Source organism: Cryptotermes secundus, unplaced genomic scaffold (genome assembly GCF_002891405.2).
Source record: "Cryptotermes secundus unplaced genomic scaffold, Csec_1.0 scaffold79, whole genome shotgun sequence".
NCBI classification, from domain to species: domain Eukaryota; kingdom Metazoa; phylum Arthropoda; class Insecta; order Blattodea; family Kalotermitidae; genus Cryptotermes; species Cryptotermes secundus.
The window spans coordinates 3,221,015-3,246,346 of record NW_019741974.1 but is presented as its reverse complement, the minus strand read 5'-3'; the positions used below and the strand labels follow the sequence as shown (position 1 = coordinate 3,246,346).

Sequence of the window (25,332 nt, the reverse complement as noted above, 5' to 3'; positions counted from 1 at the left end):
CCAATTATCTGCCTGGTAATGGAGCTCGAAGGCTCAACAGCGCTAATGGACACAGTCACGGGTCCTTTCAGTTGCTGCTTTCAAAGAGTTACATTACCCTATTAACTGTGCAGTTGCGTCTATTACTAGCGAAATTCGCATTCGTTTCTTATTACTTAACGTGTTGTGTGTCGCTATTTCCATATTTTATTCTCTAATTAAAATCAAGAAAATTAGTTCAAAATGAAAGCTGTTATTGTCACACCTCCCAGCAAAGAGAACTTCAGCTGATCAGTCCATGTTTCTAATGGCTAGGGTGGGGAACTGGGGCGACACCATCTTACTAAAGCAACAAGTGTTATGTCGTAGTGGAAAGTATTTCGTCGTATTAGACTATAAAGCGTGGTAGGTATTCCGTAATAATTTTCGTTGGCGAGCACTTGATCTGACACCTTGTCGTGCTCTAAAGGAGCACGTGGTAGCGTAGTTTGTTGAGGCTCTATGCTACAAGCCGGAATGTCGCCGGTTCGAGTCCCGATTAGGTCACTGGATTTTTAAATTGATCTAATCCTTCCAACCGCACTATGACCCTGGGGTCGCCTCAACCTCTAAGAGGAATGAGTACCAGAAATATTCGGGGGTAAAGGACGACCAAAGCTTAGGGCTGACCTCACCGCTACATGTGAGTCGATCGTCTAGAAAATGTGGGAGTCTCGAAGTATAACAACCCTATGGGCCTCCACGGCCTGTTACTGGGATTGTAATATTGTAATATGTACTTAGACTTTTGATCATACTATATACTATTTTAATGTGTAATTTTTGTGTTAGCCAAGAGGGTGCTCCATGAGAGTTGAAACCGTCTGTGGCAAGCCTGATACATGTTATCAACTCCTGACCTTTTAACACTTCAATAACATGTTCCCCCAAGCTGAAGAGAAGAGAGTCAAGTTTTTTGGTTCGTCCACGCGCGATGCTGCACGTACACAACTGAACCTTTAAACTCTGTACTCATGACTCCCCCACCCTCTTTGGCCCTCTTCTTAAAGTTTAATATATAATACCAGTAAGATTAAAAAACAGGAGGAGACTTCTTCAAAAACCTGTACTGTATACACACTGTATATACTATCTACATCTTTTACTTCTTTTAATAAAAACTTAGTATAATTGTTGAGCATAGAAATTCGTCTTCAATTAGCGGGTCCCTTACCCGCCTTACCCAGCAAGAAGATATTACAGGATAGCTTTGCCTTTTGCCAATAGATCCTACTTTTCTTTTTAGATGGTGCAGTCAGTTAAACCATTCGCCCGATCCTGCAACGAATCGTCTGCAACAATGGGCCTGCCCCTTAAAACTATATTCAGGTGCGTGTAAAGTTTTCTCCGTGCTGAAGCCACAAAGGTGTATGGGGAGCGCGTATGGTGAACCCCAAGCATCGTGTACTTTAGCGCTAGACGGTGGTGAGGGGTTAAATATTCGTTCCACTTTACCCATAGAGAGAAGGCCTCTGGTACCGAATGGATAGAATGCTGGGTGGGTCCGAGAGCCGGCCCGGACCCAATGCTAAGAGGCATTCATTATTCCCAATCTTTTCAATACACTATATCGACCTCACGCATAACGGCAGATGGCAGTGCTGTATCGATCTGTATGGCGTCTTTACTAAACGCTATGACCACTTCTGAGGCAATAATTTCGCTGTAAAACGAGTTCCAATTGCAGGCAACATTATCTCTTGTGAAGGGAAATTTGGGATGCTGGCGGAGGAATGTTCATAGTTCCGTGTTGGCGACCTTGCGTTACAGCTGACAGCAAGTCGCTGGTAGGGAAGTACTGTACAAGGAAGAAGTGCAAGGTTAGTGAAGCCTCGTGTTAGTGGTTTGAGCTGGGAACGCATCTGCTAGTAAGTTACAGGGCAAGTAACGTTTGTTTTAATGGTAGTTTTTTATTTGAATTACTCTGTATGCAGTTAAATTAATTGACGTGAACTTTCTTAGATATTCAGTGATATTTTCTCGGGCTTATCAGCCGTGTTAGTGTGAAGTCTGTGTCCGGACGGCGTTTCGGAGATTGTCTCTGTCTCCATCGGCAGGGGTTAATATGATTAGTGGTGTAAACTGTCATCGTGAAAGCCTAAAGTCGTTTACAGCACACATATGTTGAACGTATGAGCGACAGACAGAGTATTTAAAAGTGTAAACTCACAGTTTCTTACCATCAATCGAAAACAACAAAGGACACTTATTTTGTAAATCCTAAATTATGCAGAAAAATAAAATGCTGATTAAAGAGTGACAGCAAAACACCTCTCTCGGGTCATTGCCACAACGCAACGAGGACTCCGATGTAACAAGGTCATAACAATAACATAGGCTAATAAAACAAGTTGGATCTTATAAAAATTAGGGAATGACAGAAGCTGAAATGACAGATTTCTGTTTATATGTTGTGAAACAAATGCTGGTACAGTGTAACCATCCCTCTGCTCTGTTATTTCAGTTTATAATCTGAAAGCCAACTTCAGAAGTTATGTCGCTCAACTGGTCAAGATATTCCTACCTTTCACCGGACCTGATGGTTTATTTCCGCGTTCAAAACTGTCAGCGTCGTGCTATTGGCCCTTATCTTGAGCCGGACGAATCCAAACCGCACATCACAACAATGGTTCTTTAAGATGTGCGTCTCGTGAGAGCCGGGATAGCGCAATCGGTATACCGACCGGCTGGATAGCTGGGGTTCCATTCCCGGTAGGGGCAATTTTTTCTTTTCGCAATAGCATTCGGACCCGCTCTGGGGCCCACCCAGGGTCCCATCCAACAGGCACAGACGGCTCTTTCCCTGGGGTAAAGCGGCTGAGGCGTGAAGCTGACCATTCACCTACATCTAGTTCCGAGGTCGAGAATGATGGAGCTATATCTCCACTCCCCAATTCGTCTTCATGACATAGTATTCAGTTAATTAAGCACAGGGACAACGTTACCTTGTTACCTTTATATTTAGGTCGCTTCCCTTCAGGTTCCAACTGAACGTTGGTGCGTATTCTTATCTGTTCAAAGCTTACCGTAACCCCTCTCCCCACCTAATCATCCTTGATTTGCAGCNGGCTGCTGTACTGCGATGTGGAAAGCAAATGGAAAAACTACCACATTATCACTTTTCCTGGATAGTCTCTTTCCAAAAACAGAGGATCGCATTAAGTGGAGGAACTGTTTTGGAAGAGACTGTGGACCTGTCGTCTGACAGATTACTGATGGATGGATGGATTATTATTATTAACACTAGTAGGCCTAACGTTGAGTTAGAATGGCGGGCTCTTATGGAAATTTTGTATCATAAAAGGGAAGTAATTTGACTAGCTGAGCGACCGTAAACTTCTCGAGGTGGCCTCAACGTCATGAATTTCATTAGTTCGTTGGTCAGAACGAATGAATTCCTGTAAACACAGTAAGGGCGGGGGCACACCAGGGAAACAGGCAACCGCAATTTCCGAGAATTGTCATCAGCCTGAGCTGAACACATGTTACTGAATGGAGAAGCGCAAATTGAAGAAACGGCAACGCAACTCACGGAAAGACTGAGAAACTGAATTTCCAGGCAACGGAGCATACCATTCGTCTCATAATTGCGTTGTCGCGTGGTTTCCTACAATCAGCTGTTCTATAACGCGCTTCAGTGATTCATTTGTTTCTTAAGATATCACGAAAGTTTGACGAAGCTGCTAATTTTGTTTCTGTGCAGTTAACTGAGCAAGAGCCTGGTATATATGACAAACGCCACTCACAGACTATGCTAGGCAGGACAAAATAGATTGGCTTGGGAAAGAATTTCCCATGAGACGAAGAAATGTGGATCCAGGTTAAGTTCTTTCGAAATAATATAAGCGCTTCAGTTTAAATTGTCACAGAAGAACGGATGCACCCAATTTTTTCTTTTCCTAATATTGCATTTAATCATCCTGTTGCATTAATATGAGCGCCTCTGTGGTCTAGTAGTCAGAGTACAGACCCAGAGGTCCCGGGTTCGATTCCCGGAGCTGCCAAATTTTCTGAGAAGTAGGGGTTCTGGAACGGGGTACAAGCAGACTGCTTTTACCGGTTTTCACGGTCTCTTCGCACGCGGATTTCTTATTTTCCTTTTACCCTGAAGGTGGAGGCGATACGTTCCTCCGAAACGTCGGTTAACACCACATATACACGGTGCCACATCCCAGAAGACTGCTTTGTTCATAATCAAACATACGTATGTTTCCGCAGTGTCCGCCTGCCGATCTGGAAACCAGTTGCATGCTTGAAATCGGCGACATTTCTCTGAAATTTTGGTTGCGTTGCGGTTGCAAGTTTCCATGGTGTGCCCGGAGTCTAAAGTAGCCGACTGCAGCGTGTGTCAGAGTTCGTTCAGGATTTAGCGTTCTTCGGATTTTGATCATCTCTGGTTGTGTTGGCTGATCATGTGGCGGATTTCGGACATTATATTGCAGTGGATTGTTCACGTTATGAGTATTATAAAGTAAATGTTTATGTTACATGGAACAAATTACATTATATGACTTTCTTCTTTTGTTTTTTTATTTTGGCAATTTCGAATTTTCTTTCATTTATTCAATGAATCATACAGTACTTTGACTACGCTCTTCGTTTGAAGAAATGAACTGTTGCCAACAAAGTCATCGTTTTGTCGTGTACTGGACAGACGACCTGGGATACTTCAGCCAGTAAAGTTACTGGCTTCAGACTGGACGACCGGGGTTTAATTCCCAGTATTTTTTAATTCGCTTAGTGAGGGGTGGAGTCCAACTGGATCCACTCGGCACGGCGGCCACTGATTGGCCTATTGTAGCCTGCCCCAGGTGATTATGATGATGGAGCAATTGGTGGAATGAAGATTGGCAGGGGAAACCGAAGTACTCGGAGAAAACCCGCCCCAGCGCCACTTTGTCCACCACAAATCCCACTTGACCGGACCCGGGGTCGAACCCGGGCCGCCGCGGTAGGAAGCCAGCGACTAACCGCTTACACCAGTGGGTGTAAGGGATCTCTCCCCGAGAGCATGGAGCTGAGTACCTTTCTCAATCTAGCAGGGAGTTGTACACGCATGGAGCTCTTATCTCAACATACATCTTTATGGCCTCGTATTAAGCTCATAGACAACCTTGCATTTAACATTTTCATAATTGTTAAGTATAGCAGAAAGACACAGTACTGTGGGACCAAATGTTTCTCTGGAATGAGATCACATTAGATTTGTCACCGTATGATTCACTTAAAAACTACACATTACATTGTGTCCCAGGCAAGCTTTCTTTTTTAACGGTTGAAGTTTAAAATAAAGCAGCTGAGGTGGGAACACTTGGATACGCTGGATTTATTCGAGGAAAAGTAAACGTTCAAGGTCAGTTTTAATTCATTTCAAAACTGGTGTTGAGAGCAGGAAATGTTACGTTACACGTCTGCACGACTGACAGAATACAACGAAAAGGAACAGTGATCTCATATCCGCTTTTTGTGATCAGAAAAATTCCGAGATGGGTGGATGAGTGCTGATGCGCCTTCCGGGCGGACATCGATTACACATGTTCTGAAACTGAGGAATAGATCGATAGGCATACCCAGGCAATCATCACTGATTGAACTGAAGCCGGCAAGTTCTCCGATGGGTTTATCCAAATACGTTTTATTCTGATAGATCAGGGAACCGATAGAACGCTGAAGTATGTGTTTTTTAAAGCAGCGATTGCTTATAACGTACATAGGTTTCGTATAATTACTTTATCAGAGTTTGTTATAGGCTTACCCGATTCTCTAATTGCCTTGTGGGATGTTTCGTAGCACATGAGATCATACAGTGCGTTCAATTAAGGAGGAAACTTCGCAAAACCGCTGACCCGGCCCAACATTCCTCACAGATTGCTGTAACTGCTTATAGCAGAATGAGTCATTAGCGCTGATAAACGCTGCCGAGCCGGTCACGGTAGCCGAGCGGTCTAAGGCATGTACTGTCTTCGCTCGCTTGGAAACCGGGATCGTGGGTTCGAATCCCATTCAGGGCATGGATGTTTAGTTTGTGTGTGTGCGTTTTTCTGTGTTTGTGTACAGGTAGAGGCCTTGCGACGAGCTGATCACCCACCCAAGGAGTCCTACCGAATGTGTAAGATCTAGAAAAACCGAAGTGAACGGAGAAGTTCATGGAGGTAGGCCTAGGCCCACTGGGGCTGTAGTGCCAGGGGAAAAAAAACGCGCGCCGTTACAGTTACAGTTACAGTTACAGTTACAGCAGAAATTTGTGAGGAATACTGGGCCCGGTCAGCGTTGTTGCGAAATTTCCTCCTTGATTGAGCACTCTGTAGTATTTTATAGGCCTATCTGACGCTGTTCGGTGAACAGAGACGAAACCAACGTAACAATTGTGTATACTGCTATAGTCTTAAACCTTTCTCCAAATATTCCGATCTTCAGTGAAGAAAATCTCAAGATTTTCTCGGAAATAATCTGTCAGTCCATGTTAGGCCTACACAGGAGAGCTGGTAATTTCTTTGGACGCTACCCATTCTCTCGTTTCGGAGACTAGTAGCTGGCTTTGGAATTGGTTACGTACTATGACAAAATTTAATCACGTTCACAGCTATAAATTTAACTTCGAGTTCCTTTTTATGTGTACATTTAACGATGTATAGAAAATCACATTTTGTGTTTGAACAATTGGTGTCGAATGTAATCAGGTTATATTTTAGCGTCCTGTTGCACTGATTTATGTCCCTGATTTATTCTGTCTTACAGTGCATATATTTATTCACCTTACTCTTCTCTCTCTAAAATTTATCAATATATATGACGAATATATATTTTAGTTATTTTAGTATAAAGACAACAGGGCATGCAATGAAGTAGTTCGACGTACATCGAAAAGCACCTGAAGATGGCACTTTAGTGCTGAAACATGTAAGTGCAAGAGAGAAGAGTAAGGTGAATAAATGTATTCACTGTAAGACGGTCAGAATAAATCATGCATGTAATCAGCCTTGCGTCAATAAAGTTCCGCCTGCAGTAAGTAACATCAAGGTCGTTGAAGAATGTAAAACTGAAAGAAAGAAGAATATTTTATAACTGAATGACGCTATATCGAGTGTGATTCGTATTTGTATTCGTATTATTATAGGGGGTGGATTTCCCCATGCACTTAGACCAGTTATTGGTCCATTGTGCATCCCCTTTTAATTTTTACTGTTGCCATACCCTACCGGTAACGTTGCGTGCCATCAGCCCCGTTGAGCCAACGAGGTCGGCCCTCGGTACCTTGATGCTTCCCCCATCTACCAGAGGCATTGGAAACTACTTGGGCGGGAAATTATTGCCTTTAATTTAGCTCAGAGGTCTCCTAGAGACATGAGGATCTTTTACGTGCCGTAAAGCTACGACACGGGACCCACGGCTTAAAGTCCCTCCCGGAGGACTTGTTCCCTGAATTTTTCCGCCCTTAAAAATTCCACGACCTCCGCCGGGTTTGAACCCGCGTACCTTGAGTCATGAGGTGCGAACGTTACCCCTAGACTACGGAGACTACACTATGTCGCGTGTGATTAGCTTCATAGCAATGGGATTTTTCTGTAGCATGTCTGAGTGTGTGTTAAGGTTATTGAGGAATTCACACAATTCGAAGAAATGAAGAATGGTGAAGGTAAGGTTAACCCTTGCCTTATAGGCGTATGGGGGACAGAAGTATAGCTCCACGCATTCTAACGTTGGCAGTAGGTGGAGGAGATATTAAGCGTCAAGCTCCTACCGGTGCACACTCTGAACCCATTGAACGGGAAGGAAGCGAGAAACGAAAATCTCATGCCGGAAGGAAATTTATAATAATACCTTGACTGTCGTTACGCCCGGCCTTTTGTACCGCTCAGCTAACTTGCCGGTAGGTGCTAGTGAATCAAGGGGACACGCAGTAGCGTAGTTGGTTGAGGCACTATTCTACAAACCAGAAGGTCGCGGGTTCGAGTCCCAATGAGGTCATTGGATGACGCCATCCCGTCTCCTTCCTACCACACGACTCTTCTGAGCGACTACTAAAATCAGAGTGCTAGCGGCCTCTCCTGTCCGAACCTCCAAAATTCAACATTATAAAAGTTCCGTGCACTCAAAATCCTAAAATCGGCAGATTCATCCTGGCCGATATCCTGCCAAGCGAGACTTGTTTCTGTGACGTTCTTCCGATTGCTCGGCAGTTTCTATATACTGTACCACTGAAACCGGGTGGCTGAGGAATGTGCTACGTCCAAAGGTGATCTCAACTCTGGTTTCCGGCTGGCCAACCTGTTGTTCACCTAACGGATTTCAATTTATAAAACTTATAATTATTTTCTAATAAATTAAACACAAAATCGATCTATTAATAACCTGGGGCACGACAGCCGATTGTCTAGAAAATATGGGAGCCTCGATCTCTCACAACCCTGTGGACCTCCGTGGCCTGTTACAGGTATAGCTTTTTTCTTTTTACGAGTGAATCAGTGCTACTGAAAGCGCAGAAGACTGCAGATAAGAGTGTGATCTCCCTGGCTTCTGTTACGTGGCAGTATTATCTCACGGACTGTCGTTCAGTGTCAAAATATATCACGGAATGTAGACTGTGTGGGGGCACGCGGTAGCGTAGAGGTTGAGGAGCTATGCTACAAGCCGGAAGGTCGCGGGTTCAAGTCCCGATGAGGTTATTGGATTTTTTTCAATTTACCTAATCCTTCCAGCTGCACTGTGGCCCTGGGGTCGACTCAGCCTCTTAACAGAAATGAGTACCAGGAATTAATTCAATAAATTTCCTGGGGAGTAAAGCGCGGCCGGCACGTAAGGCTGACAACCTTACCGCCATCTGTGAGCCGATTGTCTAGATAATGTGGGCACCTCAACGTCTCACAACCCTGTGGGCCTTCACGGCCTGTTACAGGGGTAGTTTTACTTTTTTTATGTAGACTGTGTGCAGTAAAGTGCCTCACATTATTGAATCACTGATTCTACGTCATATTCGTTATAAAGATTTTCTGCAAACTCCATGTTAAAACTGTTCTATATCAAACATCAACTTTACGTCAAAGTTTGTGCATGTGCTCTCGTATCTTGATAGGTCTGCTTCAATCAAGTTGTATGATTTGAGGTTTTCACGGCTGTGACTATGATGAAAGTGTTTTCTGGGATGTGGCACCGTGTAGATATTGTGTTACCCGACGTTTCGGAGAACGTATCGCCTCCATCTTCAGGGTAGAAGACAAGAAGAAATCCGCTAGCGAACCAGCGTGAGCAGGTACAGCAGACTGAGACGTTGTGTAAATGAAAACAGGACAATGGATATTGTCCAAAGAATCAATAATTGTACATACTATGGTTCTCCTAACATGATTTGTGATGAATTCGTTGTACAATTGAACGACAAAGAAAAAAGTCTATGAAATCAATTTTGGACTTATTCCAGGTTATTATTGTAAAGGACACCGATAAAATGATGAAAGATGACAGCATTAAAAAAATACTGCACATTTACTCAGTTGACACCGAATCTATTGTGTATGAAGTTGAATTGCGACGCTTTTGCATGCTGTCAGCACTGAAAATTTCGTTATCATCGAAGTCTCCCACTGTACTTTACACGCTCGTTTCGATGGTTTCTATAGCACGTTTACAAATGTAGAAACAGTTCTTACAAAAATGTCAGGTCCACCGCCAGCTGCGAGCCGCACACAAATTTTGCCGATAGATGAGTATGCTTGATGGCCAGTAACGTTTGATATTAAGGGAAGTTATTAACTTTGTGGACCACTTGGTGGCATTGTGTTTCACGGCGAGCAGTGAGGCTCATGCATGGGAATCTGTTTATGATTTGTCAGCACTGAGGGGCAGTTATCGGTTCCATTAGCCGTTTGAAAATATTCCTGCAGAACAGCTTCAAACCGTAGATCAGAATCTCTTGCGCCCGTGCGAGGAATGTCTGCATGTAGAGGGACAGCATTTTGAACGCTTCCAGTGATCTATTAATTGTAACTACGCCATTCCGAACGTTATCGGCCAACAGACATATTGGTTCAACAGCAAAATTCATATGCGCCTTGCAGCCGGCGGTGCACCGGTCGCCGTGAAGCGCAGAGACGTCAACCGGTCATCAAAAGTAAGAGCATCCGTATATGTACTGCGGTTATTGTGGCTGGACTTACTGTAATGTCATGTGTCTGTTGCTCTGTAATTATTATCAATAATAACTTTTTTCTTCCTCAACAGAAAACACAGATCTAATAGTCAGCCATGACTGTTTCAAAATGTCTTCCAATCCTGAGCCATTTTGCCTGTGGATATTCATTGAAAACAGGAACAATTTTTACAGGATGGCTTAGCTTGGTAAGTTATTAGAGAAAGGTTGCTGAGGCCTGAAAAGTAGTCAGTTTCACTTCACTCTTTGCTCAAAACGAAGTGATGTAAACGTACTTAATACACTGCGTTTTAGAGTGTTGAGATTGGCAGGACCCCTTTAGTTTTATTATATCTTTCTACGTTTTTCTTTACTGCTAGTGGGGTGGGACTAAGTCCCTTGTACTGTGGCCACTTCTGGCCTATTGTACCAGCCCCAGATGATAGGTGAGGGTGACTGTGGAGCAATTGGTGGAATGAAGATTGGCAGTACCGAAGTACTCGGAGAAAACCTGCCCCAGCGCCACTTTGTCCACCACAAATCCCACTTGATCAGACCCGGGATCGAACAATCTTTCTATGTTAGTCATGGCAGAGAATATACTTAATTAAATATAAATAAGCTTTTTCTTATTTGAAGTGACTTTGTATATAAGAATATCATACATTTCTGTCGTGACACATTGCGTTTCGAGCCCTCAGTGAGAAAACGGGTGTCTCCCATATCATTTGTTATAATTACAGGTTGAAGATGTGTTGGAGTTGGTGATTTCTGTTGTATACTTCCTTACCTATGGCAAAGAAATTCCTGGTAAGACCTTTTTTATTTTCTATCGGTGAAAATGCCCGCGTTTCATAATTGTTTAATATTACAGTAAAACAACAAACGTTTTTTATGTTGTAGCATGTATAGCCGTTGCTATGCAACTATCGTAAGATGGGCTGTTTTATCAGGTCCGTTTCTGGACAACGGCTCGGTAAACAGTCTCCCGCAGAAAAGGTTACGCATGCAAAAGGGGGAGGGGGTGTTGTCCGCGCGGTCCGCGCAGAGGTGTTGTAAAGAAGAGAAGTGGAGCAACCAGTTCAGTTGAGCTCTGCAAGGGAGACTGAGAAGGCATGGCGCTATAGTTGAGTTGAGAGTTGAGACATCTTAGTTGTCATGAGTTGAGTTCTGCATGGGAGGATGTGAAGAATAGAATCTGGGTGCGTGATGTGGGAGAATTTCCACTGTTAGAAGCTGTTGCCAAAGAACGGCTGACGAAGACACAGCAGGCTGGGAAAGACTTAGCAGATGCTGTGGTGATTTATAAAGTATGGAGATTAGCGATAGCTCTGAGTGGTGTGTACGTGTGTAAGTGGTCAATATATCTGTTCACCAATCCATACACCGTCTACAGTCACACCCCTAAATCGTGACAGCGTGTAGTTTTCATATGGTTACCAACTTCTGGTATCTCATGAATGTAATTTCGCTATATGATACTGTTACCAAGATTTTCTGCCATGTGTTTTGAAGATGTATTGACTTAAGTATTTCATAATGTGTCAGTTTTGATTACCATACAGTGTTGATCTGTGTACTGGTATTCCAAATCTGTAAAGACCTCAGGTCTCAATATTTTTTAAACAATAGAAGGTTTCTAAAACCTCATGCAAATTATTTTTAACTCTGTGAAGTCACAGCCTGTACTTGGTCTGGCTATTTAAACTTCCTGCTGCAATCCTGATGTGAACTCAATTCAATTTTTTAAATTTTCCCTAGCAGTCCCATTCAGGACTCAGTCCATTAGGAATTCTGGCAATTCTTTTTCACTGTTTTGAAACAAATGACACTGATTTTTCCATAAAAATAACAGGGCTTAGCAAGACCACATCGGGTAAGTAAAAGAACTGAACCTTAAAGAGTTAAACTGGCATCACATTTGCTGTGTTAAGTTAATTTTCAGGTTTTACGCTGCAAATTGTTAACAGTGCCTAATACAAAAAGAAGACAGGCGCTGGTATTCAAAGATCATGAAGCCCAAAATCCAGGGAGTCCTATATATGAAGCCTGCCTCTAAAGGGGTCTGGTAATGTAATTGATTCCTCTTTCTGTATAACTTATACCTTCAGAATAACTTAATTGCTCCTCAACACCTTCTAACATCAAACTGATTTGAAATTGAAACGAATTCATAAGACGTCTCTAAGAAATAAATGATGATGCCCGCCATTTCACAGAATAAGGCAGTTATCACCAGAAAAGACAGCAGTCAGCCCAGAACACATGACAATAATTTTTCAGTTATGACAGTGTCAGTATAAATAATATATGTCATCAGGTGGCAGGATGATTAATAAATGATGAATTGTAAAGGATTTAGAAGGAAATTACCATAGCCTAATCAAGGTAATGTCCCTTCAGAAAGGATAGCTGGTGTCTTTGCCAAGATTTGAACCAGCCACCTGCCAAATACAAATCTACAGTGTTACTGCCATACCAACCTGCTCAGTACATGCAAGTAATGATTCCTAGGTTCTCAGTATAAAAAATAAGATGAATTTGGTAAAGTTCATGTACAATATAAAAAATAGGCACTTCTGTATTTATTACTGAATTACACTCGTTTGTCTGTAAAGTCTATTTGATAACTGATACCAACATCACAGACATCAACCGAATGATATTTATGGAACACTGTGCAGTGGAATGTTTAAACTAACTCCATCGAGAATGCACCCACTAATAGTTGCTCAAATAGTCAAGAAGTTCCCTGCCTTTTATAAAATGCAAAGGGTTATTATTATGTAAGATTTGAGGTTTTCACGGTGGTGACTAAGAAGAATGGTGTCTTCTGGGATGTGGCACCGTGCAAATATTTGTTAACCAAAGTTTCGGAGGAATGTACACCCTGAAGATGGAAACGATACGTTCCTCCAAAACGTCAGTTAACAAATTATCTACATGGTGCCACATCCCAGAAGGCAGCGTTCTTCACGACTATTAATATATTCACAGCTTTCCATGACTGGACTCTCTTTTGTGCAAGCTGATGCAGTATATACGCGTGTTACTTCTGTCAGCTATGATTACTGTCAGTGACACTTTCTAATTTCCTTGAGAAGTGACAAAGATATACAGACAGCAGTAGGCAAGTTTGGACCAAACTTTGTGGAATAAACTATAGAGAAGTTGTAATGTTTTTCTAAACACGATCTACTCATTATGGTGTCACACCAGAAGTATGTGCTTCTAGTGTTTGTTTGCAGTTGGTACAGTTGTGTGAGAGGAGGAGGGTTTCAGTAGGGTAGGGATTGTGTATGTTCCACAGCATCCATACCAGTTCTGGAGCCCACCAAGGTCCATCAGTAATGGGTATTTTTAGGGATTTGAAGTCCTTCCCTGGTTTAAAATAGCCAGAGCGTGAAGTTGACCACTCACTTCCAGCTAATGCCAAGATTACAAATGCATGGAGCTTTACTTGCACTCCCACATGTATCTTCATGGCCTGATGCTTAATAAAGCATGGGTACAACTGTTACCTGTGATATAAATACTAGTCCGCTCAACTGACAGGCAGTGTCTTAACATTGTACTATTCTTGTACTTGGAGCACTTGCACCTTTTCTTGCTTACCTATCCATAGAAATCATTTACATCAGTTACCGAGCTTTATAGCACATGTGTAGCATATGATTCAAGGATAACTCTGCCATTTTCATTAAGGTACTTTTGTTTGTTATAGACTGGCAGTTGTTGCTTGTTAGTGCAGTTGGTGGAAGTGTCATAAGTGCAAGTGTTCATGGACTGCTTTTATATGGAGCCTACAAAGTAAGTATACGAAAATTTTGGCGTGACAGTGTCCTCTGTCATAATCTGTGTGGGGAGTTACTTCAGTGGAGAATCCCTAGATTAGATGTTTGCTGAATTATGATATAAATAACATAAACATCCATTCCTTAGACAGTATTTTAACCTAAAATACAGTGAACTAAGGTTTCTGACTCAACGTATGAAACACTCTTACCCATAGCATTAATAAAGTTATTTCTGAAAGAAATTTCTTGCATGTGTTCCGAAGTGTTTCAGAGTCACAGATCAGTATGTTAGTATTTGTGAAGTTCAGATTGCACCATGTCTGTGTTTTGCTACATTGCATAATGAAATGAATATTTTGTGTAAAAGGTACTTAATAGAATTTAAATCATCTTAACTGGGAGCTATAAGTTGTCCTGACAATGAATTGCTATGTGTTTACAGACAAAGCCTTCATTTTTGGTGCCATACCTGATACTGGGCGTACTAAGCATCATATCAGGTTCTGTTACTATAATTGTTTTTGGTGTATATGCTTTCTTATATGACCTGGAAATTGGAATTTCCGTCCTTCTTACTGGTGGACTGACAGTCGGTAAGTGTTTTCAGTTAAACTCACTAAAATATTAATTTTATGGGTATGCCAGTTATGCAGTAAAGGTAAACTTGTCCCCGTACTTAACTAAATAAGCTCTATGCCATGAAGGTGTATGAAGGAGTGGATATATAGATCGACATTTTCTTGACCTCAGCACCAGTTTGGGGTGAGTGGTCAGCTTCACTCCCACTTAAACCTTCAGGAAGAACCCCCAGTACCCATTTGATAGGAGGCTGGGTGGGCCCCAGAGCCGGTCTGGACAATATAGAGAAGAGAAAATTCTTGACCCTACCAGGACTAAAACTCCAGCCCTTCATTTATTCAGCCCATAGTCATTTGCTATACCGACTACACTAGCCCGGCTCCCAAATAGCCATTAATAATGATAATATATGTCAATTTCTTCTGTCAAATGTATAATAACCAGCAGGGATTAAAATATGAAAATGTCTAGTGACATCAGTCCTTGTGAGTACTGAAAGCATCATTTCTTTTCAAACCACTGGAATCTATAAAGCTATGGACATCCCTTTTACTTATTCTGTTATCTTGTTTGTTACACTCCCAGTATGTCTGTTATATAGTCAGGTGAGTGTTACTGTCACCATTCAGTATCATTTCATTCTCAGTCTACTCAACGCTTAACCAAAACCCTGAAGCCACTTAACGTAAAAGAGAATTTTGATAAATTTTCATACCACTTTTGGAAGATTGTATACATCCAGTACCGATAAGCACACACAACATGGTGATTCAAACAGAAACAGCAAGCTACTTTGTAATGGGGTGTGACACCATATAATCTGGCAGATAGTTGCCAACTTTACAAAGGAACCTTCTGCCTGCAATTTTCAAGGGAGAAGAGCTTTCATACAAATATGTTTACATTTCATGAGTGGCTGTTATCAGTATTCAGCACTCAGCTGCGCCCAAAGTGGATGTCTCAGGAGCCACAGTCACTGGGAGACTGATCTCTCAGCATGGCAAGTTATATAGGTTGACTCCTTGCCTCAAAGATGTCCAAATTGATAACAGATTGAAGTTTATATTTAAGGTGATAATTGTAAATATCAGATCTAATTCAACTGGAACTTCAGTTCTCAGTGCCTTCTAACCTGTCTGGGGAGAACGTATGAGTCATACATACCTTCCAGGACTTCATTGCAAATGAGATTAACAATAGCTACAATATAATAATACTATATAGTGAACCATTACTTTGCACAATTTCCACTAATATCATTTCTGGGTACATTACATTGGTCAGGTATAACCTCAAAATTCTGCACCAGCTGTATATTTGTAATTTTTCACTTGTATACAATAATTCATTCTGAATTTCTAGGTTTATTTCTGATTGGTCTTCATTTAAAATTTCACATGCCTAGTCAAATGGTTTATTAGTTGTCATTAAACCAAATGCTCAATATAGATTTAATGAGACTGTTGTGTTGTTTGTGCTGTGTTCTTTGATCTTGAAGAAGGTAACATATTCTTCCAAAACTTCCAAAACATTAGGATCTAAATCTTAACTGCTATGTTTGTTTGTAGTACTCTTGGTCTACTTGTGGCTGGTTGTCTACAGTTACTACCAACAACTTCAAAAGTGCTTACTTCCCCAGCGTCAAGGCACCATAGAAACTGTTCTCACTGTGGCAGAAAATGATGGTGATTACATGGCACATCACAAGTTTCTGTCTCATGAAAAATTTGATGGTTCAATCTCAGCTGTTACTTCATAGAGAGCAACTGATCATAAAAATAAAGTATTGTCCCTGAAACTTTCAATGCCTGATCACTGCTAAAAGTTAAAAAGAGTTTACCAAGATAATTCTGAAAATGTTACTGAAATAATGTGAAAATTACACATTTTTAGATATGAAAGGACTAGTCAAATGATAATTACACATTTTTAAAAATGATAGGACTAGTCATATGGCCTTTACTAATGTTTTATGAAAACTGAACTAGTGTTTACTGATGATACATTTTAGATGCATGAATATTTTTTTGTATAAAAATTTGATTGGCTTACTAGCTGGTGAATCAGCAGTAAGGGAGCTAGTAGTTTAGCTCAGAAACTGTTAACATAATTCACTTTTATTTGGGAAATATCCAGCTTTAATCACAGTTGAAACCAACTGTCCTGCCTTGAAATGAGGGACAACAAATTTCTATCTTGTCCTTTACAATATACCACATTTAATCATCCCTTTATCTCCTTTTACACTATATAATAGTGGAAAACGATTGTGCATCATTAAATAATCATGAAGTAACCAGCAAACAAGCATATATTTTCAGCAGCATATTAGAAAATGTCAGATTATTACAATAATGGATTTTGCAGCATGTGATTGTAAAGGAGCATCCACATTACTTGTGCTCGTGTGACTCACTATGCTCGCGAGTAATGTGGACGATATGACAAGTCACGAGACAAGCAAATTTTTAATTTAAAAACTAAGCCAATAAATGAAAATATGACTACAACCTATACACACTACCGGTAAATATACGGATCCTCACGTGCTGAAGCCTGGCAAGCAACTGAAGTAGTGTGGATGAAGATTTACGAGCACATGTGAAAGCTAGACGAGTCTCCTGATGAGCACAAGCCTGGCGAGCATGAGCACAAGCACGAGTAATGTGTACGCACCTTAAGAGAGCAAGCTTGTATACATATACATGTACTTAGAAATGTTTGCTGAAGCTATCAATGAGTAAGAGAATCCAAGGACAGGAATGGGAGATTCAGTGAATTTTGTAGTTAGTTTCACTAAAAGTTTCACACAGTCTATGAGTGACTATTGTTCTGGTTGCCACTGTGCCTCTATCACAACCAGCATCATGTGTTTAAGTGTTTACAGTTATGGTTACCGCATGTGCCTGCATAATTTCTCCCAGTGTGTGATGTACATTTCCCTAATTTTCAATATGAATAACTATACTTCNAAACCCAGAAGACTGCTTTCTTCATAGTCACCGCCGTGAAAGCCTCAAATCTTACAACTATACTTCTGTTTTTATATAGTCACAGAAGACAGTTAGTGACAGTACTCATACTGTGTACCTTACTGCTACTTAATTTCCTCTCAGCCACCAACAGGTCGGTATGGAATACATAAATTTAAGGATAACTGCTAGTTGCATTCTGTTACATGTGTATTACCTAAGGTGAACAGTGTTGAATCAGTCACTAGTTATTCTAATGTATTAAATTTGTTTGATAACTATGAAACAACATTGAAGGAGAATAAAGTGTTTTAAAATTGAATATATTATTACAAATTAAAAGAATAGTGTTGTTAAAATATCTCTGTCATCTTATGTGTTTAAAAAAGGAGTTATTCCTGGGTTTACAGTTTGTAGCTGACATTGACCTCTTTTTGACCTGCTTTTGATGTTGTTAGCTTGGTCAGAATGGTGCTGTCCCTACTATATCTCTTCCTACCTTCGAATACTAATGTAATTATGTGGGATATATTGATAAGGTGTAATTATTTATGATGGGCACCATTGCAAACTGTGCTTACAGAATTCAGTAATGGAGCTGCATCGATTTTTGTGAGACTCGAGATATTCCGGAAAATGTGGCACAGTTCAGATATTTGAGAAAGACAGTAACCAATCAAAATTTGATTCAGGAGGAAATTAAGAGGAGATTTAATTCAGGTAATGCTTGCTACCATTCAGTTCAGAACCTTTTGTCTTCTCGTCTGCTGTCTAAAAACATAAAAATTAAAATATACAAAACTATAATTTTGTGTGTGGTTCTCTATGGGTGTGAAACTTTGTCTCTGTAATTAAGGGAGGAACACACACTAGGGGTGTTCGAGAACAGGGTGTTGAGGAGAATATTTGGCTGAAGAGAGATGAAGTGGCAGGAGGTTGGAGAAAACTGCATAATGAGGAGCTTCATAACTTGTACTCTTCACCAATTATAGTTAGAAGGTTCAAGTCAGGGAGGGTGAGATGGGCATGGCATGTAACACAAATGGGGAGAAGAGGAATGGTTAGGATATTGGCAAGAAAGCCAAAAGGAAATAGACTGCTAGCAAGACCAAGATACAGGTGGTTGGATAATATTAAAATGGAGCTTAGGAAGACAGGATGGGGTGGTATGGACTGGATTGATCTGGCTCAGGATACAAACCAGTGGACGGCTCTCGTGAACATGGTAAAGAACTTTCAAATTCCATAAAATTTGGGGATATTGTTGAGTAGCTGCACAACTGTCCATTTTCTTTAGCTTAGGTCTCCAAAAATACTTCCAGGTCTGAGGACCTTTGTGACATTTTGTAACACGCTTATTTTTTATGGTAAGGAGTTGTTAGCCCCACACCCAACCTCCAAGCTGGAGGGCCACCCCATGTCAGCTGTCAGCAACTGCTTATTCAGTATATTTGCAACAACACTCAATATATAGAGGCCGTCTCGTCCATCTGCAACCTGAGGATGTGCCATGCTGTGGTGACAAGGGACCCATCTAGCATTAGGTTGTGTATATTTCAGTTCCTATAAAATTAACAAATGTATTCATTTTCTGTAACTTGTGGGGTTAGGTTAGTGGGTTGCCTATACGAGTATTTAGTTCCTACATGCTTAATATTAATTTTCTCTTTATACTTATCTGTGCCAATTAAATAATTTTCCAGGGGAGTAAAGCACAGCCAGCACGTAAGGCTGACAACCTTACCCCCATATTTGAGCCAATTGTCTAGATAATGTGGGACCCTCAACATCTCACAACCCTATGGGCCTTCACGGCCTGTTGCAGGGATAGCTTTACTTTTTACTTTTACTTATCTGTGCTGTCAGTTATGTCCTACAGTTTAAATTTCTGAAGCTGGATACTGTGGCCTGATTACCATATTCAATGATTGTTCCTTTTGTTCATGTGAAGAATAATATTTAATTATTAATTCAGCAAGACTGATTAACCATTTAATATTTTCTGAATCTACAAATCTGCTAAACTGACAAATAAGAAATCAAGGCCAGGTATTGTATACGTATTACATAATATAAAGGACAGAGCAACTGCAATGGTGTGGGTAGGTGCAGTGCCTCAGGAGAAGAAATGTATGGTGACTAGAATCTTTCTATGACTGATGAAACTAGCCACAATTTGTTGCCCATGCCTAACAGTCATTATTCAATGGCAGATATTCATATATCAGAAATAAATTGACCCAAGAATTCACTGAAAGTAAATAGTAAGTAATAAAAGTTTTATAGAAGGAAGGGACTGTTCAATAATAGTAATTTGAAATTGATTATCTGAAGATGCAGAGTTTACAGATATGCCAAAGTCTGCCCTTGATGATGCAACATCCAGTACACACAGCCACTGATGCATATGTTAATAGTGTCAAGGTCTGTATTGAGAGGATACACAGATATGATGCATATAAATTGTCTGATAAAGATGGAATGTCCTAACATCTGAGGGACTAATCATTCTTGTATTCAAAAAGTAATCTCATGAGAATCAAAAGAATTGAACATGAACAGGAAAAATTTTTGGTAAATTGTGTGTTAAACACAGAAAAAGGGAAGTGGCCTTATTTGAAGAATAATGACTTGTGATGAAAATGAAATTGGCAAGATATAACAATTCTCTAAAGATTCATGAAAATTCATATGAGATTTTTAGGTTCTCACATAGGTGAATGTTAAAACTACCATCTTCTGTGATTTAACATTATGTAGGCCTAGTCTGCTGGACGGTTACCTACATTTCACCCGACTTACTTACTTACTCATGAAGCTGAGCCCTTCTGGAGGAGCCGCCAATCCTGCAACTACTCAAGAATTTCCCAGCATTTTATGGAACCCGAAGGTTCATTACCATGTTCACAAGAGCCCTCCACTGGTCCCTATCCTGTGCCACATCAATCCAATCCATGCCATCCCATCCTATCTCTCTAAGATCAATTTTAATATTGTTCACCCACCTATGCCTTGGTCTTCCCAGTGGTCTCTTTCCTTCTGGTTTTCCCACCAATATCCTATATGCATTCCTCGTCTTCCCCACTCGTGCTACATGCCCTGCCCACCTCATCCTAACTTGACTTGATCATTCTAATTATGTCACATTTCACCCAAACAGATTAAATATCATCATATCCCAGAACTCTGCAGTCTGATTTACTTATTATATAAACACACTATTAATAATGTTATATTTTAGCTTCCTGTTGCACTGATTCATGTCCATGATTTATGCTAACCATCTGACACATACACATATCCAGTAGTATAACACACACAGTCATGGGAGCAAGACACAACACAGAGCACAATACACACATGAATGTAGGAAGAGTTCTCCCACAGAGGAGGATTGGCGTGATTCGCGTATTGAGATACGACGTAAGGATGACGAATCCTGAAAAGTTTTAATATTTAAAATTTATTATTATACATGACGAATATATATTTTAGTAATTTTAGTATTAAGACATCAGGGCATGCAATGCAGTAGTTAGACATACATAGAGACGCACCTTAAGATGGCACATTAGTGCTGAAACATGTAATGTAAAAGAGAAGAGTAAGGTGAAAAAGTGTGTGCACTGTAAGACGGTTAGCATAAACCATGGACATATAAACACACTATTTGATACTACCCAATTCCTCAGGTATGTCTGATATACACGACATTTCCAGAACAGAGTGAACTCCTGAAACATCATGGATATACATATATCAGACACTGGGCAGAGCCTAGAGTAATCTTTGTTTGATGGCTGGGTTTTGAAGTAGGACGGACATGGGTTGATGAGAAATAAATACATAACTACTGTCAGAAAATCTGGACACAGACCGGAGGATTCCCAGGTGTCGGAGTTGTGCAATAAAAAGTATCTCTGGTGAAGTCTCTCTGTCAGTCTGTCATTAAAGATACTGCCCATTGTCTGAGTCATATTTAACATATGGAAGACTTTAGGAGATGAATCAGATTCCAAAAGGACATTTACAGGAAACTACTTCAGGCAATGAACAAAGCCCAACATAATATACCTGTAATGGGAAGGGGTCAGGTAACAGGAATGGGGGAAGTTTAGAAATGAGTATGAAGTGTTGGTCAGAAGATGTGAAGCGAAGAGATATTTTGGATGATCTAGGGCAGTGATGAGCAGCCTTTTCTGCGTGAGAGCTAATTTAAAATCTTTAAAACTCCACAAGAGCCTCAAGCCAAGTGATAATAATAAAAGCAATATTTAAAAAAAAAAAATACATTAAGCTTTTAAGGGAAGAAATATATTTAGTAATGCAATGAAAAATATGAACATAACTTTGAAGAAAGTCGTCTTCTGTTGAAAACCTCAAAACTTACATGAACATAACTTTGTTGGGCTTACAGTTTTGCCATCCCTTTGCCACCAAGTTTGCAATATTTGGCATATGTGAGAAGCACAAATTCCAGGCAACTTTTTAAATTTTATTGTGAAGTTGATTTCTAGATTCACTCTTAACCACTCCCATTTCCTAAAAGAAGTGTGAAAAAAGGCATGTGCTTCCGAAAAGGCTTGTCGTTTGCTGTGCATGACCACTAAGCACTGCAAACCCACCAGCAGGTAAGACTAAACAGAGTTTATAACAGTCAAGAAGTCTGATGTGCCAAAATGTAGTTCACATCCATATCACACTGCATATTTATCATCTCCGCTTGAAATTCGACCGGAACATTTTCAGGATTAACTTCAAACAGCATTTGAAGTTAAGTTGACTGTTATCATATTTCCTTTTATCTTGAAAATGGGAACTGAATTTTTGTTGACAAAGCTCAGTTTCTTTCACATGTTTCTTAGCATTGGTCGGCTTTTCCATTCTCAGATGTGACAAATGTGTTAACTGATAGAAGTTACAGTTGTACACAGTCGAAGCTTCCTTCTGAATCCTGTTATTTCATTCACAGGGTATTCGCTTCATATATGTTGATGTTCAGTTCATGTGAAGATGCTCATTGAAGGGCACATCTTCCAACAGTACACTTAAGTGCTTTCAAATAACATCGAGGTAACTGTGGCCACCAATGACTGCTGGTAAAATGTGAGGGTCTATGAGTCATTCACTTAAAACATAAGCCCACAGGTTGATGCAGAAACTGTAGTTGCTGATGGTGATATTGAATTGCATAATGGCTTTTGCCTGATCACACATGTTCCTTGTAAATGTTCATGATCCCAGTCCTGGTGGAGCATGATTTGTCCATGAATAAAAACATTTGTTGTAAACACAAGGATCTTCGTATGACTGTTGCAAAATATTTGCACAGAATGCACGTCCTGCAGTTGCATCGTGTGATACTAACTATTGCACAAACTAAATTCAGGAAATTTCGAGGAAAAATTTCAAAGTGCAATTAATGGACATAAGAAAGTAGAACTTCATGACTGTCATACTTCCTATGGAGACCAAAGAAGCTTGCAAAATTGTATTAGATTTGGAGATCGTCACGAAAATGTTGCCCCAAAACAATGTTGATTTTATATGGGATGACCCTACAGTACCTTAATCACAAACGCTTTCTTCAGAATTTGCTAGTTCATTATTTGCCCATCATTCAACGATGTAGTGTTTGTGCTACTGACAGTGGCTTTGAAGTAAAGTTGTCCCTGTGCTTATCTAATTAAGCACTACACCATGAAGATGTATGGGGGAGGAGATGATAGATGTTAAGATCCACATTTTCTTGACCTTGGCACTAGTTGGAGATGAGTGGTCAGGTTTACTCCCCGGCCGCTTTACCCACGGGGAAAGAGCCGCCGGTACCCATTGAATAGAAGGTTGAGTAGACCCCAGAACCGGTCTGGACGCTGTGAAGAAGAGAAAATTCTTGACCCTACCGGGACTCGAACTCGAACTCCTCGGTCTTGCGGCTCATAGCAAATCGCTATACTGACTACGCTACCCCGGCTCCCAGCTGCTTTAAGTAAAAAAAAAAAATAAACTCCGTGACCTGTACTCCGCAAGCGAACTATACCGACCGAGCGACCGCCGCTTCTCGGCGAAGTTAGTGCCAACTTTAGCGGATAGAGGGTGTCGCGTGGTCAGCGCAGCGGATTTCCACGGCCGTTAATCTCTGTTTTCTAAACCGGAGCCGCTATTTCCTTGAAGTAGGTCCTCAGTTATCCTCACGAGGCTGAGTGGACCCCGTTCCAGACCCACTACTTTTCAGAAAATCTGGTAGCGTCGGGAATCGAACCCGGACCTCTGGATCTGTAGCCAGGAACTCTGACCACTAGNATAGCAAATCGCTATACTGACTACGCTACCCCGGCTCCCAGCTGCTTTAAGTAAAAAAAAAAACAACTAAACTCCGTGACCTGTACNAAAGTTGGAATCGTAAAGACACTACGAGATATTGTAGACTACTTAAAACCTTCGCTTTTGTTTTCTTATAATAAAGTACACCGACATACAGAAATTCATTATTTATTACATAAAGTTATAATTAATACTTATAACTAAGTTAACGATTGGTTTCATATTCTATAGATGCTCTTTGCGTGCGTGCGTGCGTGCGTGCGCGCGCGCGCGCGCGCGCGCGCCAGCGCGTCTCCCCAAAGAAATGTAACTAACATTGTTAACATTTCAGGCCTGATATCCAAAAATTGATTCTTCTTAAGTCATTAAGACACATTAAACAAAACACTGAATGAGCCCCATTCGACTTTAAGAAACGCGTTTGTGGATATAACAAACGAAAACCCGTAAATACGTGCACTATAGACTTCAGGAATTCCACTTCCTTCAAAGTCTCGATTTTTTTATTTATTTGATTAATTTCCTCTCTGTTAAGGGACCGTGTTATTAATAACATTCCGAATATCTCAGCAGCGTGCATTGTATTGTTTGACAAGCAGTGACTTTCCCATCCCTGAACAATCCCACTACAAACGAATACAAAGTGTATTTTACAGTTTCACGTATCAACAAACACATACACAAACAGAAATTACAAGTTTGTCTGTAGGATTTAAGGTACTCACAGTGGTGCTTATGAAGCGTTCTGTCTTCAGAAATGTAATCCCATTTTGTCCGTTGAAATTCAACCGAATTTTCGGAGAAAATGTAGCCTCCATATTCAGGACATTAGTTTAAAATCACAACATGTAACTGATAGAACTCAGGAATCATAAACACATGATTAAAGAAATTCACACGCAATGCACAAAGTATGTTACACAGGATTCATTCACACGCAATGCACAAAGTATGTTACACAGGATTCACCCCATTTTAAGCACTCCAATAAAAAAAAATTAAAATTTTGACACTCTACACTCTAAGCTCCTGACAATGTCGTTAAATAATCCATAAAGATATTCGACTAAAATTCAAACGCAACGAAACAGCAGCCATTCACTACCGATACGAACGCACGAGAAGTAGCGGGATACTGCTGTCATATTACGCTGCTTATGACGATGAATGATGGGTAATTGGAGAAAACCAATTGAGAGAAGAGATTTGATTGGTTGATTTCTCATACAAAGCTAGTTTGACGATACACCACCAACCTGTCGACGCGGTCGACGCTGTCTGTAGGGGACATGATCCGCGGTGGAAGAGGTAATGTCGGAAGAGAAGGCCATGTGTTTAGGTTATGTTCAGTTGCGACAAGCAATTTCACAGCCTATATTTATGAGGACAGAATAAATTAAAAAAGTGTTTCTTTTTATAGACATTTCGTTCACACGTAAAGGAATATTCTTCATTTAAGAGTTTATTGTAGCCATACAACGGGGGCAGGCGGTAGCGTAGTTGGTTGAGGCACTAT

General features: G+C 40.6%; 2 protein-coding genes across 3 annotated transcripts in view; one reads left to right on the top strand and one right to left on the bottom strand.

Moving 5' to 3' along the window:
- Positions 1 to 24,970, bottom strand: part of LOC111872784 (mitochondrial ribonuclease P catalytic subunit) — a 516,563-nt gene extending 491,593 nt beyond the window's left edge. The window contains exon 1 of the mRNA XM_033754847.1: positions 24,542 to 24,970. The gene's annotated coding sequence lies outside the window, so the exon portion shown is untranslated. The remainder of the gene's footprint in view (positions 1 to 24,541) is intronic.
- LOC111872788 lies at positions 1,781 to 16,985 on the top strand. 2 transcript variants are annotated; one of them, XM_023866960.2, is made up of 6 exons: positions 1,781 to 1,886; positions 10,237 to 10,353; positions 10,888 to 10,954; positions 13,869 to 13,954; positions 14,384 to 14,534; positions 16,089 to 16,985. In XM_023866960.2, the coding sequence occupies exons 2-6, from the start codon at positions 10,261 to 10,263 to the stop codon at positions 16,277 to 16,279; spliced, it is 588 nt and encodes a 195-aa protein (XP_023722728.1). In that variant the 5' UTR covers positions 1,781 to 1,886; positions 10,237 to 10,260; the 3' UTR covers positions 16,280 to 16,985. The 2 variants fall into 2 exon arrangements, with proteins under 2 accessions (XP_023722728.1, XP_023722727.1); XM_023866959.2 differs by having other exon boundaries at positions 1,801 to 1,898.
- Positions 24,971 to 25,332: the final 362 nt, after the last annotated feature.